A 19,643-nucleotide genomic window follows, 5' to 3' on the forward strand; every position below is an offset into this window, starting at 1 on the left:
TTATTAAAGAAGTATAAACAATGGATAAACATATATATTGTTTCAGTTACATGTACAATTTATGCAAGTTACATAATATTTAATGTTAAGGGCAATAGCCCGAACGAAAAAACGAAGGATAAAAAAAAAAATTCATTTCAAAACTACGAACAATTACAAACGCTAGTTTACTTTGTCACTATGTACTTACATCAGATTTTGGCTGTAATGGCTTACGTGAAACGCTCGCACGTTGTGGATACGCAAGTGCAATGGTAACCTCTCGTGGTGACCTTGATCACCAGGTCCTTGAGGGATCGGCACCTGCTGATGTTCTGAGGCAGTGGGTGGTAAAGGATTGTTATCGACTACTTCTTCAGGGGCTTCATCAACGGGCACATCCGCGGCGTCATTGTCAGCACCAATTATTTTCTTCCAAGGCAACGATTTCATTAATTCCTGGAGGAATCTCTTCTACTCGTCCGTCTTCTCTATTAGCCATTATCCTTGACCTCACACTCAACGGGTATCCAAGTAGAGCTATCACTGAATAACGAACATTTTTCAATTTCCTCCGAATGTAATGGCGTGACGTAGACCGTATACATAGCTATACGATCTAGGGAGAATGTTCCGTCGAGCAGACAGCACAGAGTGAAGGGTCATTGCCAAAGACGCTCGAAAATTAAAAATTGTAATATTATAACACAAGTACCTATCACCTGATGACCGTTGTGCTATTAATTAATAACATATATCGTTTAATAAAGCGACCAGTAAGCGCCGCGGGTCATCGGGTGATAGGCGCTTGTGTTAATAATTAATACTTTATTATTTAATAGAGTGGCCAGTAAGCACCCCGAGTTATCGGGTGATAGGCACTTGTGTTATTAATATTACAATTTTTAATTTCCGCGTATCTTTGGCAATGCCCCTTCACTGCCGTGCTGTATGCTCGACGGAACATTCTCCCTAGATCGTATAGCTATATATAAGATCTAGGGAAAAAGTTCCGATATTGAATCCTCCAGATTCCTCCTAACCCAACGCTGTAGATGTTTCACATAAAAAAAAAAATTATTTATGGTATTTGACTCTTATTCGCCATCTGTTGAAACTTGAATGAAACAGCACAAATAATTCACAAAAATTATGTCTACATGGGACCATTGGTGATTGGACCCCCTGTCCCCTGTACCCTGTACATCTTACACTATGCTTACGACTTACTCATCTTACGACGTTTTGGTGAATTTGTGGAATTTTGAGATCTCCTACGTAAGTACTTGTTCTGTCATCGTGACTTAAGAATCAAGGCCCATAAGATACATATATATTGTAGTACGGACGATCACCTCTGGTTAGTCGTTCTTATGCATTTGCTGTTTCATTGTTTTACATCTAAGTAGGTGGAATTGTTGTTCACGTTTTTGAGAATTATAGTTTGGGTTTTAATTTGTTGAATAAAAGGCATCGTAAGACGATGGTATCTTGTACTTTTTCTATGTGCTCTGCATTGGATATTTTTTATTTCTTATAGTTGTCAGGACAGTTTTTATAATTTCTACCTAATTGATGTATCTAATTCTAATGTAGTATGATGCCTGCAATGATTATAAAAATTGGCGCTATGCTAACACTGCATATCCGAAAAAGTCCTACGTGCGTGTTTGATGTTTACATGCACGAAATTTTGTTTATTTGCTAGAATCTAGCCTTAGTTGATTGCTTCACTATTCTAGATTTATCTAATCTATACTCTGTACAGTATTTTGATATCATATATCTTATAATTCTATAGTAAATCTGCTAAGTACTTTAATATGAGTGTCTAAATGACAAACTTATATGATGTGTCGATAAGTCATCAGTTGTATTAATAGTTTGATTAAATCACAGATAAGTATGTTTTGTAAAATTCAGTTATCAGTTACAAATATTTACATACTTTGATGAAATAGTGGTAATTGTGTTCCATAGAAACGGAAGAGCTATGGTATGACTTGAAAAAATACATTTTCTTTTTCGTTGCAGTAAATATTATTAATTAATTTTGATTGACAACAATGCATGAAGTAAAAAAAATGCCTTATCATAATCGACAGCTATAAAAATTATATTGCAAAAGCATATTATCACTGTCAACTAATTTTTTTTTTAGATGTATTGAAACATTAAACAATAAAATAATGTATTCATTATTTTATTAAACCTAGCTTAATTATCAGCAATTAGCCCTAATGTGATCTAACAAAACAATTGTGCAAATATAAGAGTTATGTAAATAGAGTGCAGTTGTGTTTAAAGACATTTTAGTTAAAATAGAATTAAAAAACCAACAGTCTTTGAAGTGACATGTAAATATTACATTAAAGTAGTGGGTATGAAGTAAGCCAGAAGATGTCGGGTGACTCAGGTTGGAATGCTGTTATCCATCATCCATCGGAGCTGGAGTTACAAAATTGGGATTGGGATAGTAATGATGGTGAACCAGAGCGTGAACTTCCATCCACAGTTGACATGGATGCAATTAAGGATGGTGGCAGTTGGAACCCAGTCACTGGTATCTAGAGACAATTAACGTACCTAAGCCTTTAGTCTATTCTATGTTATAGAGTTTTTAAAATTATTGAATTTAAATCAATTCCATTAATTCGAAAATTCAATTTTCAATCAGAAATTTTATAGAAGATTCGTATCATAGAGTCAAAAAATTAAAGTATTCGTGCCAGTTTTACAGTAGTTAAAGAATTACTTCATGTTTCTACGTAATATGAAAGCTTTTTACCTCTTGATGCAAATAAATCATTACAAAATGAGACCTATATTGTTTTTCTCAAAGATGTTTTCATACAGGTGTAACGACTTTGCACTCAGAATGTGAGTCTGATTCAGATGATGAAACTTCTGGTGGAAGCGATGGTAGTGGTTCCTGTTCAGAATCCAATTCTGATTCAGACATTGATAGCACTGATGGTGACAGTGACTCAAATACTGATTGTACATCCAATCACAGTGAGCAGACATTTTCTATTCGAGAAACAAATTTTGAACAGGTATTACAATATTGAAAGTCTTATTACTATTAATTTCAATTTTAAAGCATTTGTAATTATAATCATTTAATAATTTCAGGGGGGACTGAAGCTAAAAATCAGTATGAAAATACCCCAAAAAGAAAATTTTGAGAAATTCAAGTGTGACAGAGCTAAACGGCTTATACCAAGAAGAATAAAAAATCGCGTTGCTAAGGTAAATGCAGTAAATACATGCTAAACATATTTTAAAATAAAGTTAAAGAATCAAATTACATAGAATGCACTACTAACTATATTTAATTAAGATTGTTGAGAGCATATTTTTTTTTGCGGTGATAATTTTTTTTTTTTTTTTTTTTTTTTTTTTTTTTTTTTTTTTTTTTTTTTTTTAAGAACGAAGTTCTTTATGTCGCGCACTGGAGTGGGGGGGGGGGGCTGGAATTAAAAAAACGACAGATTTGTATGAAACGGAAGACGCTTACCGGAAGTCTCTTCCTCCTAATTCATTGTATTTCCCCCCCACCCCGTCGCCCTCACCATCAGTCCCCTACACACTTCCCCTCACCCTATATCTTCCAACCGTGCTGCGCTAGTCTCCTGCACACCTCGGCCCACCATTCCCCTTTACACTCCCAAGCAATTAATTTTTGAACGAATTTTAATTTTGTTTTCCCATCAATAACTTTTATTTAACTTCGAATTCTTTTCTTCTACAATTATTGAAAAAAAAAACTGCTGCGAGCGCTGCCGGCTCTAGAGTTTCGGTTTCTTATACGTATCGTGTGGTTCGCAACTTATTTTTCATTTTCATGTGCATATCACTGATAATCTGATAACAGATTCAATTAATCATAAATTATTTTTTTGATGATTTATTAAAACGAAGTTTTTTAAGTCGCGTGCTAGGAAGGCTGGAATTTTAAAAACGACAGATTTCCATAAAACGGAAGTCGCTTACTAGAAGTCTCTTCCTCCAAAAAAAAAATTTTTTTTTTAAATAATAAATTTAAAAAACCAAAAATTTAATTAGCATTAACATGGTTACGTAAATTAAATCGAATAAGGCGCGTTATTACGCATTAAATATTAGTATTATATGCATGTGATGCACAAAATACAGACCAATTTTTTTTAAACCTGATGTTTTTATGGCATTAAAATGATGCTAATAATTACTGTTATAAATAAATTATTTGATAAATAAATAAATTATAAAAATAAACATTTACAATAGAATTGCAGAACGTATAAATGGTTTTGAAGCTTATTTCGAATTCGAGCAACCAATTATGTTACAATGTCACATAATTATATAGATATAGTAATTTATTAAATCAATATTAAATAAATTATGTAAGATCATTATATATGTATATTTCGAGTTACATACCATTTTAATGGTTTTCAAGGGCACTTATTTTGAATTTGATAAACAAATAATGGCAAAATGTCATATATTTGCTTTGAGCGCAATTTCGAAATCGCGCCCCCACCGGGCACTTTGAGAACGATTGGTTATTAGAAAAGGACAGTACTATAAATTAATTTCCACATGCTTGTAGAAAAGCGATATTTAAGGGTTAGCCACCTGGTGAATGGAGCCGGAAGTTCGATTTCATCAAAATTACCTTTTCTAATGACGACCAATCGTTCTCAAGTGGGGGCGCGATTTCAGAAATGCGCTCAAAGCGAATAATTATATAAAAATAAAACAAAAATTTTATTAATTGGCTATACAATTACAACAAAATAAGTAAGAAAAAAAATTAAAGAAAAAAAAGTAATAAAATGAAATATGAAAAAAAAAATGAAAAAAAATAAAAAAAGACATAAAAAAATACAATTGAATGAAAAAAAATGCATCAAGAAAGGGAATAAAAAAAAGGAGATTAAATAGAAAAGTAAAAATAGAAATGAAGTAAAGGAAATACAAAAATATAAAAAAATAAATTAATGAATTGAAATATGAAAAAATAATGAAATGAAATATGACAAAAAATAAAACAAGAAATGATAAAAAATGAAGGAAATTAAAAAAACAATCATGGGGTATAAATGGGTCATGGGACCCATGGTAAGAACGAAGTTCTTTAAACATAAGATGAGTATAAAGACACACAATTTCTCAGGTAACAAGGGGTTTGTGAGACCCATAGGAAGAACGAAGCTCTATAAAAATTAGTACTGCATTCATGTAGCTCACTAAAACCAAAACTTGAAAAACGAATAAAAAAAAAATAGTTCAGTACTCACGACGGTTGAACTTTGAAGCTGATAGTCTTGTGATACTTAAAAAATATATTTATTGTGAGCATCGTTTATATATAGATCTAATTTTGACACGAGTACGGCAAAGCTGCTCAGCACAGCTAAAATTTTAATGAAGTAAGCATGAAGAGCATGAAGACTATCATATCAGCTGCAGTGTATATATATATACACTCATTTAAACATGCATATATGTAGGTATTTATAAGCTGCGCAGGCAACGAGTGCGTGCCTGCTGCAGAGAGAGCGTATAGTGCAAAAACAAAAAGTGGAAGAAACACACTCAAGACGGCAACGGACAAAACTCCATCGCTGCTTTGTGTTTTGCCTATAGCTATAGTCAAAGCGTTAAAGGTGTCATTATGACATTACGGCATTGACACTGGTGACGCGATAACTACATAGCAGCCTGCATTTAGCTCGTAACAGCTACAGTTAAAGCGCATCATGTGCCGCACAGGTTCATCGCATTGACGCTCTTATGCGATAATGCCATTTTTTGCTTCTGCGTGTGGTGTTAGCAATTAATTTCTTGCCTGTTATTATTCATGTATCTGTTGCGAATGTGGAGAAAGACATGCCTCTTTTATCCATGCTACTTAAATTATTATTATACCAATATATCTATAAACATTATAGTTACAAAGTAGAGATAGAGTATTGAAGGGGTAACCAGGGGCGTAGTGTGAACGTTGCGAGTGCTGTGCGTGCGTCTCGGCAAGCGGACGAATCAGTGAGGTTGAGCTGCGTAAGTGAGAGCTAAGCGCTATGTGTGCTTTGTTGCATGAGCTCTGCGTTGTATCAGCATGTGTGGTCCCAAGTATATTTACTGGAAGTGTTTTCTTATTCTTTGATAATAAATCTCAGTGATTTTCATTTTATTAAATACATCACTTGATTTATTGTATCACTTCTTCCTTTCCTTGTGGTTTATTGTTCAAAAGTCAATAATTTTGAAGACAAACGTTAACAATAGTTTATTTATACAAGGTTATATTGTTAAATTAATTTTGTATTTCATAATATTCTTTCACGATCTTTCATTAGGGGCTAATATGGTTTTTTTAACGACGGTAGTTGTTTCCCAACACATAGGTCAATCTTATATATAGATATACAATATACATATATCATCCCGTATTCAAAATATCAGAGTGAAATGTAAATGTCTTTGCGTATACTTATACACACATAAACATATACATCTATCTACTTGTATTCATGTGACATTGCGACGTTGCCACTTACGCAATACTTACTTGGTTATCTTCGAAAATCAAAAGAAGAGCAATTTTTTTATTGCTATTACTTTAAAACTATGTGATAAAAAATTCTCATAAAAATGTATGTTTCTTTCCTGTCTAAGGTAGTTTTCAGTAGATTTTCAATTATTCATAGATATCCAGTAAGTTAAACTTTTTAAAATAATGGGGCTATGTAGTGTTTGCATCATTGCTTCAATGTTAGAAGAGTGATTTTTTGACCAGGATATTTCAATAACAAAGTGGTAAATCGGTCTCAAGTTTTTTACACGTATTTCTTGACGCTTATATTAGTTTTGCTGACAATTTCGTACCTTTGTAGATACTTTTAAATTAGGGAACAACTACCTTAAGGATGTTTAGTACAGTTAGAAGGGTGAACGTTTAGAGAGGTGAGAGGAGTGCAAATATGCAGCAACGCTGGAAATTACTTTTTTCATACAGATATTGAAATAACCACTTATGGATCAATTTAACCATTTAATTAGTTTAATTCATAGTAATCTACCATACAAAACAAATTGAAAAATTTCTTTGGAAAATTATCAAATTGAAACATTTTTATGTGATAAACGTCCTGAAGCGACATTCACTTCACGCAGAAAAAAATACAGGAATTTTTAAAGTAAAAGCAACGGTAAAGTTGCAACTGAAAATTTTTACTATAATTTTTACTGTAATGTTTAGTTAATTTTACCGTAGCGTTACAGTAATTTTTCCTTTATTATACCTTTTACTCTAAAACTATGGTAATTTTTCCCCTGATAAAAAAAAAATGTTACATCAGTGGTCGATAATACAGATAATACTTACATGATGTGTAAGAATTCGGTATCTGTATAATCGATCACTGATGCAATTTTTTTTTCAGCAGAGTAAAAAGTATAGGAAATAAGGATAAATTTACTGTAAAGAAAATATTACTGTAAAGCTACGGTAAAATTCACTAAACATTACAGTAAAAATTCCTGTAACTTTTTCTGCGTGTAGCGTCTAATATTAAAGATAAAGCGGTATTACAGGATGGTTTTACATACAATTTGTCTTTATGTTAACAGTAATATAGAAAGTCAGTTTGAAAACTATTGTTTTCTGATTTTCAATCAAATTAAATAAAAAATGACGAAGCATTCAAGATCTTACACGATAGGAGTCCTAATTCGGTTATGCGGCTGCGTAGTGGGACGGGGCTCTGCGCTACCCCCCCCCCTTCTACTAACAGATTATGGTATAAATATTGTCTTTTCTAAATAAGTTTTGTACAAAGTAAAAAAGTTAAATTATTTTGTACATACAAAACTGTCTAAAATGATTAAAAATAGTACTTAACTTTTAACACTAAATAGTTTCACTAATTCTGTCGTCACTTTTATAAAAAAAAGTTTAAGAATTGGAGCTCAACATGCAGTGTGCCAAATTCAAAAAAAAAATTTTTTGTAACTAACATATCAAATTTAAAGCACTTAATTCTGTTAACAGCCAATTTGGCACTCAATTGTTCCTTGGCAGAAGTATTAGATCTGAGTCAAATGGCTATTACTTGGGGCTTTTTAACAGATATACTTAACTAATCAGACATAGTTCTTATAAACCGACCAGACGTCTGGTATTTCTAACAGGGTATCAGACATATTAGACCCAAGTATCAGTCATTTTTAACATGTCTAATTACTATTGGGCATACTTCTCTTTAGCGGCACATATCTCTGCGGGATGGGGGTGGCGTTTATTTAATTTAATTTTTTAATTACGTAGAAACAAGCAGAATTTTACGTAATTGTGTGTGATGGGCTAGTGGGGTGGCTAGTATAGGCATGGACCTAAAAACAATTACATAATATAGGAAGATACTTATATACATTCACATACCATGTACGAGGTGTGCTAAAAAAATAAAGAGAATTTTCGTTTTATGCAATTAAATTGATTTATTCATCAATATCTATTTTGTCCCCTTCAAAATAATCCCCCTCGAATGTTTCGCAATCTAAGGTTCGATTTCACACCATGGCAGATTTTTTTAAAATTCAATTTATCATTTTGTTTTTATTTCTTTTATTCTTATTTTGTTTAAAAATATGTGTGTTGTCAACATTTTTTTAGGGTACATAAAAATAGATATATTTTTAATACTGATTTTATAAACCAACTTGTTACTTTATACTTCTTGTTAGCAATGCTATTCCGTAATTTTGTAATACTAAAATAACTTTTAAGGATTTGAACATAATTTATACATTTTTAAACTCCTAAGAAGTTACGAACTTCCTATTTACGACAGAAAAAAGCCGAAGGCAGAAGAAAACTCATACTTTTATTACGATTTATAACTTACATCCAATTATACGTGAATATTTATCTACATGCACGTATTATATTTTTGACTTATATTTACATTCCTTATTAATACCTTGTGGTTATTACAAAATTCGTACTACATATATGTACAAACATAAAGCAGATTTTTTAGTCTTTATAAATATTGCGTATTTTAGATTAAAGTCTCATATTTTAGATATAGTCAGTTCACAGCAGTTATAATGTGTAAAATGATTAAATTAGTGGTTATAGCTGTACTGACAACCTTAAAAAAAAGCTGAAGCTGTGTATTTTTTTAAAACATTAATGGATTTTGTAATGTTAAAGGTATAGGAGAGTTGAAACATAATGTATTAAAATCAAAAGCCTGTGCATATAATTTGAAATCTTTAGTTTCACGACTTAATTTTTGAAATCAAATGACTAGTACATCTTAAATTTTTATGTTCTAAAGAATGTGAAAGGGAAAGAAAATGATTTTTCTTATAAACATCTACTGTAACTTTTTGTTTACTACTGACTTATGCCACCTCAATTTCTAAAATGTTGAATCGGAAGATTAACGTTAGTCAGTCGAATAGCATATTATACTTACTTAACTCATAATTATGTAGTTAAAGTAATATAGCAAGGAAGACTTGTCACAGTCATCGTCGCTTGCTTTTATTATTCGCTCAGCTATACAGCTATATGGCCGACATTTTCACTCCTCTCCTCGTAGGCGCACATTCGGTATACCCCTTCCACGCGTCTACAAAATGTGCGCCTATATCGACATTTCCACACGAATCTACTCCTCTCTTCGTAGGCGCAAACCCCTACCATGCTTCTCAAATTAAAAAAAAAAAAAAAATATGCACCTGGTTCAGAGCTTGGCCGCTCGACGAAGCGCTCGAACAATTAAAAAAAAGGGCTCATTCCGTAGCATTGCAGTTAGCAATCTTCCTACTAATTTCTGCAAGTGTATCATTAAATGTAGGATAAGAATGGAATCAAAGAATCCTTTATGTATCACGGAAGGAATGTCAGGATCTCAAAAAGTTGTAATAAATGGGAGATACATGCAAGCAGTTTCTTATTAATGCATGTACTTGTGTAGTGGTATTCGTTTTTTTTAAGTCTACAAAAGAAACAAAAATTGTTTCTAATAAAAATGTTCGTCATCATTACCGCAAACTTCAGAGTAGACTACGGTCGCCTTGCATTTTAGCATCAAGGACTAGGAAGGGATATATTGTGTGTGTATATATATTCTGTATATAGCTACAGAAAGTGGATGTGACTATACTAACCTATACTCGAACATCGCATATACCTATTATACTCGTGCGTATGGATACAAGTTATTACAATGTATTAAGGAGAAAGGAAAATAAATATATATATATATATATATATATATATATATCTTCCTATATTATATAGTCGTTAGAGTTAGAGCGAGGTTTTGCTCCCCCCCCCCGCTCCCCCCGCAACTCCCCCCCAAATAAGGTAGTTATTCTTTCATTTTCTTGCATTTTTCGAGTAATCCTACTTTTTGATAGCTCCCCCCCACCTCTCCCCCGCTCCCCCTCAGCTCCCCCCATTTTCCCCATATATAATGTAAATATATTAGTAAAGCCTTGTATATTAACTGTTACAAGTGGTCTAATTTTCACATATAATTTTATTTGACCATAACAACAAATTTTGTTACAATTATCTTACTTACAATGTTTATTTTGATTACATACTCTTAAATGTCTTTTTAGGTGCTCTGCTTTTAGGGGTAAATGCACCATCTACCGTACACCCGTAAATTCACTTTATTTTGTTACCATGATTGTAAGACAGTTTGATACTAAATATTGACTCAGTAAATTTTAAATTGTTATTTAGGATCTCAAGAGAGCACCGAAATTTTTTTGAGGTGTTAAAGCGTGTTAAAATGATTTTATAATAAGAATAAAAAATTAAGTTAACCCTACATAACCTTTTCCACAATTTTGACAAATATTTTTTTTAACGTTTTTTTCATGACTTTTCAAATGTCTCTGTAAGTGATAATTTCTTTTTAAACTTTTTTCGCATTTAATACTCTTAAAAATTTTTTCAATGTTTTGGCATTCCTTTGTGTGACGCAAATAGTTTTTTTTGTTTAATATTATAATGCTACACAGATCACATACAAAAAATTTTTTTTTGTGAATTTTTTCATGTGATGATAGACACTCTTGATTTGAAAATTTTGACTTACATTTATCACACTGATAAAATTTTGCATCCATGATGGTGTATCTGAAAACATGTAACAAAAAACGGATTGTTTATGATTACATAAATCTGGGTACTAGACGGTACTGAAATTTGCTTTTTTGATGAAAAATAAAATTTGCAAGAGAGTATAAAAATAGTAATGAACTATAGAAAATTTTTTTTGTTACTCTAAAATTTCATTCCAAACAATATTTTTAACTTTAAATTTGTTTTCTGATTCAATTGGGATAAAAATTTTTTTTTGGTTTCAACATCTAGACAGTGCAACATATAATTGCCCATTAAAAAATAATTGTTTTCTAAAGTACAACCCTAAGGCATCAAAACTTTGACCTTAAGATTTATTGATAGCCATAGGAAGAGTTAAGATAAATGGAAATCGTTTTCTGTACAATATAAATGGTAGTGAAGAAGAATTGTTTGTATTGAGTGTTATACTTAGACTAAAGACTTTATTTCCTTTTTTTTTTTTTTTACCTGAGATTATTCCAGCTTTGAGGTGTATTTAAATAATTTTGTAATTCATAATCTTGTACCATTGCAAAGTACTTAAGATATGTTTAAGTTTCGTATTAACATAACAATAGCGTTGATTTTTAAATCTAATTCGTGTGAAAAAAGACTTTCTTTACTACTATTTAAATATTCTGTAGAGAAATTAGTATAAATATTATCGTCTAATTTATCTACTCCTTTGTGAGTTGCTTTATCAATACTATAGTACGTTACTAATATTCCTACCATATTATTTTGAATTTTTTTGTTTAAAAAGTGAGTGTATTTATTGTGAGATGTTAATATAGCTTTACTTATAAAAGAATCATCAACATTATTAAAAATTTAAGAACATATATCATTTGGTTTCAATGTCTGAGGAATTATAAAAGTTTTAATTTTGCCTTCTCCTATATTCAGTAGCAATGAAGACAATTTTTTATCAATTGAACGCATATTATTTTTTAAATAGAAAATATTAAATAAAGGCCAAAAATTGGAAAATTTTATGGTTTCTTGAACAATAGTAATTTTGCTTCCGTTTTTTACTACTGGGAGAATTTGACGAAAGGCTCGACCTAAAATTATTATTTTATTTCCAAAAGGTTTATTACTACAAGGTAAATCTTTTAAAGTCCTATCAACGATTTCTAACGCTTTTTTCGGTACCATAGAAGCTTCATCCTAAATAATTACTTTTACATTACGTAATTTTTGTTTAGCTGGCTCAAACTGGAAAAATGCCCTTTCTATAGTGCTTAATTCCAAAGGAAGTCTGAAAGTTCTGTAAGTGGTCATTCCCTTTGGAAGCAGAATAGAAGCAATACCTGTCCAAGCCATTGTAAGAATTTTTTTTCAATTGATATAAAATAATAAATTAATCTTTTGTATAGAAAAGTTTTTCCAGATCCACGAGGACTATCAATGAAAAAAATTTTTTTTTTTTTTTTATAATTTTATTATTTCTTGTAAAATTCGACATTGATCATGATTGAGTTCTAAAAACATTTCATGGAATTTATGTTTACAAAATATTCTTTTATCATTGTCAGTATCAATATTTTTTTTCATCGCTTCTGTTGGTTCTGGTAAACTGAAATCTTTACAAGACATATTTTCAGAATTAAAAATTTCGTTTGAATGTAAAAGAGCTTTATTTTGATCATCTTTACAATTTTCAATGAAAAATTTCTTGTATTTGTTCCAAATAATATTACCAAAAAACTTTTCAGACATAATAAACCATGCGAAAAATTTTCGTAGTTGAAAAGGCAGCAAAACGTTACATGCTTCTTCAAAAATTATATTGTTTTGAAAATCGTGTTCTACTAATCCCATAGAAATAGCTGTTATTAGTGAGGGAAAATAACAAGTGATTGTTAAAAAATTTATGTAATTAATTATGATCAATATACATATATTACATTTATCAATTTTAAGTAACAATTCATATAATTCGGGTATTTTTCCATACTTCGTAAATCTAATTTGCAATTACGGGGGTTGGTGCGCAGAGCGCGCAGTGGGCATATATAGTTATAAGAGCTTAGAAATATCTATTGACACATACAGGATAGACAGCTCATTTAAAAAAGGGAGTCACTAGAAGAAATAATAAAGCTCACCAACAAAAATTCAAGGGCACATCTCTCTGTCTATATAAACTTTACTACTTTTATTTGAAATTAGCAGCTTGTTCTTCATATTTCTTTAAAAACAGACCAGTAAACATACCCCAGCGTAGAAAATTCATTACCGAGTATTTTCGAAAAATGCCATAGTCTTCCGAATTCTGTAAAATATACTTCAACATATAATTTTTATACTAACAATTAATTTTATCATTTTTTAAGGCCTTAAAAAATATTAATACAAACCTTATTTTGAAAAAATTACACTTATAACACAATAAAAGGGGGGGTTTGCGTGCGGAGCGCGCAGGGGGCGAAGCCCCACTAATATATATATATAAAAGTAGTCTCTTCGTGTTGCTTAGCTATAATTATGATGCGCTGCGCTGCCTGCGCTGCTGTTATATATCAGATTCTCCCTTCCCCTTTCCACTCCTTGATTCCAAAATGCAAGGTGGCCGTGGTGTGCAGACCACGGCCCCCTTGCGATTCCCATATGGTGAAGTGTCGTGCGATAAACGCACAGACCGCTTGAGTTCAGCGCATAAGCATCGTGCTATATATCCAAAGAATGTTGTCGTAGGCTATTTGCACGAAAAACTCCGATTGTAAAACCTGAGATTTGTCTTTCCGTGTAGTTCAAAGCAATGGTATTGGGAATATGCCTGTACCATGTGACATGGCGATACATATATGACACTGTGAGGAAAATTAGTACAGGCCTAATGCGAAAAGTTAAGTATTTATTGTTTTTCGTGGTGGAAAGGTTGTTAAAGACAAAAAGTTTCTGGAGTACATATTTTTAATATTCTAAAGGTTAGGTTCTTAATTTTTTTATATGATGTAATCATTTATTAGGGCCGAAAACATATTTTTAATGTTACGAAGTACCGTTTAACCTAACATCAAACTGATTGTTTACCTATGATCAGGCGTAACAGCGACAGCAGCAACAGCAGAAAGGAGTAGGTCAATGTAGGGTTAACGGTACTTTGTATCTTCAAAACGCTGTATATGGCCTTATTAAACGATTTCATCGTACGAAAAAAATAACAACTTAACTCTCATAATGCTAAAAATATATAATCCAATAACTTTTTTGTATTCAACACCTTTTCCACCACAAAAAAACAATAAAAACTGAACTTCTCTCAGAAGGCTTGTAGTACTTTTCCTCTCAGTGTCATATATATACATATTTCGCCATGTCATGTGGTACAGGCATATTCCCAATACTGTCTAGCGCTTAAAGCGTATACATTTCAACTTATAACTGAGCTGTCAGCTCGTGATCGTATGAACATCATATATTATGTGTCCGCATAATGAGGTTAATGTCCCTATTCATGGAATGTGACATTTCATGTACTTGTTATGCAACTTACTTGATTAAAAAATTATGGTAGTTGTAAATTTTATTTATCTTTGTAAATTCACAAGAAAAGTCTCATTTTACATACAATAAATGACCAGTTTTAAAAATCATTCCATAAATGGGGACAAAATCAAACATAAGATATCTTTTGAACTGTACATACTATGGTACCAAACTTCAACGAGTAATGTATTAAATTCCAGTAAAAAAATAAACGTTATACTTAATTATTTCTGCTAAATACAGTGACGTTATGCAAGTAAAAAAATTTTGTCTTAAAATGTTTTACTAAATTTACATTTTCAAAAAAGTTTTATAAATAGGGACATAACAGAGATATAATTATAAAACATGTCCCTTTCATAATTATGTACATTTTTGTCTTATTTTTTCACTAAACAAAGTAATTTAACAACATTAAAAACTTCGAATAATAGTAATTTTATATTGCATCAGGAGAAACCAACATTACTACCATTAAAGCTTACAATTAGAAAAAAAAAATTTTAAGAAACCAGTAAGATGAAATTTGTGGTCATCATAGAGATATTTACCTTAACACGCATATGCGACCGTAGTCAGCAGTGTCCGCCAGTGTTTCCTATTGCAGTAAATTACGAAGCGCAAGAATTCAAAACCTTAAATTCATAACACAACCGCCTGTCATCAGGTAACCTGGGGCGCTTACTAGCCACTTTATTAAATAATAAAAAATTAATTAATAACCTAAGCATCTATCACCAAGTGACTCAGGGTGCTTACTAGCCTCTTTATTAAATAATCAAAAATTTATGAAAAACACAATTGCTAATCATAAGGTGACCCGGAGCGTGTACAAGCTACCTTATTAACTAATAAGAATTTGAATTATAACCCAAATGCCTATGACCAAGTGACCTGGGGTGTTTATTGGCCACTTAATTAACTAATAAAATGTTAATTAATAACACAAGCACCTATCACCAAATAACCTGAGGTGCTTACTGGCCACTTTATTAACCAATATGTAATTAATTAACAACACAATCGTTCACTAGCCAATTTATTAACTAATTAAGTAATAACAGAAGTGCCAATTATCAAGTTACCTGAGGCGCTTAGTGGCCATTTTATAATCTAATCAAAAATTAATTAATAACACAAGCGCGCAATCACCAGGTGACCAGGGGCGCTGACTGGCCACTTCATTAACTAATGGAAAATTAATTAATTATCCAAGCGTTCATCACCAAGTAACCTGGGGTGCATAGTGGCCTCTCTATGAACTAATAAAAAATTAAGTAATAACACAAATGTCTATCACCAAGTGATCTGGGGCGCTTACTGGCCACTTAAGTAACTAATAAAATGTTAATTAACAACACAAGCGCCAATTACCAGGTGACCTGGGATGCATACTGTATACTTCATTAACTAATCAAAAATTAAATAATAAGACAAGCGCCAATTACCAGGTGATCCGAGTCGCTTATTGGCCAATTGATTGAGGAGGCTTGAGCGATTTTGAATAAAATGCTGGCTAATTCTGAAATTCAGAGATTATGTAAATAAAGTACACTGAAAAAAATAGAACAAATAGACTTCAAAATTTTCGAAACATTAATGTTCAAAAATATTTGAGCTGCGTTGCATTGAATATATCAGTCCCACAACTCTACCTACGAAGCATCCAAATTCGAAGCAGCACTGACTACGATACTTCGAAGCTTGAAGCGCTCTAGCCCGACGGGCGTCCCAGACGCCGTTTGAACTGTTTAAGTTCAAAGGTTTTCGAAGGCTCTCTGTTCTTCCTTCGAATACAGTTGAGTATGTAGATGCGTGTGCAGCCGTGGTACACACGTATGCCGTGTATTTGCTTATATTTTACTTCGAAAACACTTTTGTTTTACACTCATTCACACACACACCTACATATATATATATATATATATATATATATATATATATATATATACGGACATCTGTATGAATTATATGCATTGCAAATATGTAAATCAAACGTACGCAGAGTGCATACACGCTTGCGCGCACACATACGCACACATACGCATGTGTGTATAGTACGTGCGTATAAATATGTGTATGTATGTAAAAAAGTTCTCAGATGTCATGAGATCGTTTGAGTACTTGTATACGAATTTTTTTAACGTATAAAGTTGGCTTTTTTATATAAGGTGAGTAGTCAGTTTTATACATATGAGTAAGCGATTTAATAGACAAAGTTACTGGTAATTGTATATTTTAGTCTTCGAAAATCTTTAAACTTTCACAGTTCGAACGTTCGGCATCTGAGACGCCCACCGTTGAGCTGGAGCGCTTCAGTTAATTTAAACTTAACTTTAATTAAACACGTAACCTTACGAAACCTGAAACTCAATTGACTACCATACCGCAATAAAAAGCTGTGGGCCCACACATTAAATTAAAATTTAAAGTTTAGATTATAAAAAATCTATTATTTCAAAAAAAAGATAGGATCAACATGTTAAACTTTGAGAAAATAGCGAGGTAAACGTCGAACGTAAGAATTGTTTTGTTCAGGTAGTGTGAGTGCGCATGTGCCATGAAAGTTGCAACAGTGCATCAATAAGATGGCGTTCCATTTAAATAGACAGTGTACGTAAACTCAAATAACGGTACGTTCTGTATACTAGTAATTAAAAAATAATTAATAAAACCTTAAAAATAAAATGATGTAGGTATTAAATAATAACTAATCAAATATAATTAACTTCGTTAGAAGCATTTATTTACTGTTTTACAGCATTTTTTACAAACAATTTAAATACTATTTTCTCTTATCCAGCTGATCAAAAATATTTTGGATGATTCTTATGTTGGTGGTAACTCGTGGTTTATTGTTCACGTTGTCCTAATAATAATGTCGAACCGTCTAATCCTCCAGTTTTAATTGCTTTGAGGATCATTGTTTGATCAATACCAGCCTTAGAAATTTTTGTTTTTATAGCTGGTTTTGTTTGTTAAATATGTCATCCAGTTCTTATTGTATTTGATTTTTTATAGTCTAGCTTTCGTATTTAGTATAAATTCAATACTTTTTGTATTTTTCACAATTTAAGATGTGTCAACACAAATCTTATGAATAAGGTCACAACAATCACACACAATCCTGTGTATTATACTGTGTTGTATAAAATTAAGAGTTCTTCAGAAATTCTCGTACAATATTATTTTTCAAAAACATAACGTCTCCAACATTTATCATGTATCAATTTAAATGTTTAAATTTTACTCGGTTAACTAAGTAGTTTAAGATACTCATTGTTTCAATTATAAATGAAAAACATGGCGTCCACAGCTGTTCTATATGTATAGTATAAGTATAATATGTATCTATAAGGTATTTGTTAATGAAATATACTAATAAAGATGCGAGCTAATGCCTCAGGTCACTGGTTATTAGTACTTGTGTTGCTTATTAATTTTTCATTAACAAAATGGTCAGTAAGTGCACTCGGTCACCTGAGGATAGCCGTTAGTGTTAATTATTAATTAATGTTTTAATAATTAATAAAGTGTCTAGTAAGCACTCCAGATCACTTGGTGATAGGTGCTTGTGTTATTAAATAATTTTCTCTTAAATAATGAAGTGGCCAATAATCGCACCGGGGTCACGTGGTGATAAACACTTAGGTTGTTAATTAATATTCTTATTAATAAATAAAGTGTCCAGTAAGCACTCCAGGTCACCTGGTGATAAGTGTTTGTGATATTATTTAATTTTCTATTCATTAATAAAGTAATCATTAATAAGCTCTCGGGTCACTTGGTGATAGGCGCTTAGGTTATTAATTAGTTTTCTCTTAATTAAGTGGCCCATAAGCGCCTCGGGTCAGTTGGTAATAGGCACTTAAGTTATCAATTAATTTTTGATTAGTTAAGAAAGTGGCCAATATGCGCCCCAGGCCACTTGGTCATAGGTGCTTGTGTTATTATTTAATTTCTGATTAGTTAATATAGTGGCTAGTATGCGCCCTGGGTCACTTGATGATTGGTGCTTGTGTTATTAATTAATTTTTGATTAGTAAATAAAGTGGCTAGTAAGCGCCCTGGATCATGTGGTGATAGGCGTTTGAGTTATTAATTAACATTTTGTTAATTATTAAAGTGGCCAATAAGTGCCCTGGGTCATTTGGTGGTTGGCGCTTGGGTTATTAACTAACTTTTTCTTATTTACTACAGTAGCTAGTAAAGTGCCCCAGGTCACCTGGTGATAGGTCGTTGTGTTTTGAGTTTAAGGTTTTGGATTTTTAGGCTTCATAATTCACTGCAATCGGGAATACTGGTGTCCGCTTACAATTTGTATCTATATATGCTACACTATAGCATTGGTAGTTATAACTCGAGCTCGGAGTTTGGAATGTATACGCTTCAAGTTTTGAACTTAAAGAGTTCAGCCTTGCTTCGAACTGTACAGGTACAGACAGCTGTACTGTATGCGTTTAATGGGTGTTTGTACTCTCTCAAGTCAGATTCTTGTACTCTTATAGTAAAAAGTTTCTTTTCGTGTAAGATTGGCATGCTTCATTCTTATGTCTCTTCAGTGCTGGTCTATTTTTAACTCAAAAAATACCTGTAGCCAACATCACACTGAAATTATTTTAAGGACATGCCTATTTCAGTGATAGAAAAGAAACTTGTCTCGCAGTTAAGCTCATGATAAGACCACATTTTGTATAAGCTAAGCTAGAAAAAATCTTAAATTAAGCATTTTTAGGTTTACGTGTCTTTTTTTTGTTATTCTAATTACTTTTTGATCTATGTTTATCGATAAAGCTGTATGAAAGGCTGAATTAAACCAAAATACATGAAGCATACCTACAACAAATTTTTATTTTTCGCTGTTTGACGATGTAGTTTTGCATTTTCGCAAGATTTTTGAATTTTTTTTTAAGAGAATGAAAAAAGATTGGTGAATATTTTGTTTTCTTTGGAAAAGCGACTTTTTTTTTTTACTTATAACGAGCTAAAATATCTGCTTCTCCAAATTATTTGCAAA

The 19,643-nt window shown here is 31.8% G+C and overlaps 1 protein-coding gene across 6 annotated transcripts in view; it reads left to right on the forward strand.

Annotated features, from left to right (window-relative positions):
- The first annotated feature begins 1,175 nt into the window (after positions 1 to 1,175).
- Positions 1,176 to 19,643, forward strand: part of ash1 (histone-lysine N-methyltransferase ash1) — a 403,336-nt gene continuing 384,868 nt past the window's right edge. For 2 of the 6 annotated variants that reach the window (XM_089595737.1, XM_089595739.1), the window contains exons 1-3: positions 1,352 to 2,542; positions 2,836 to 3,035; positions 3,115 to 3,231. In XM_089595737.1, coding sequence (XP_089451863.1) covers positions 2,380 to 2,542; positions 2,836 to 3,035; positions 3,115 to 3,231 — 480 coding nt within the window. In that variant the 5' untranslated portion in view covers positions 1,352 to 2,379. The other 4 variants (XM_089595732.1, XM_089595729.1, XM_089595720.1 and 1 more) reach the window with 4 other exon arrangements.

The sequence above is a fragment of the Copidosoma floridanum genome, unplaced genomic scaffold, assembly GCF_036245765.1.
Source record: "Copidosoma floridanum isolate Cflo_tuat_1 unplaced genomic scaffold, Cflo_Japanese_pri ptg000004l, whole genome shotgun sequence".
Lineage (NCBI taxonomy): Eukaryota > Metazoa > Arthropoda > Insecta > Hymenoptera > Encyrtidae > Copidosoma > Copidosoma floridanum.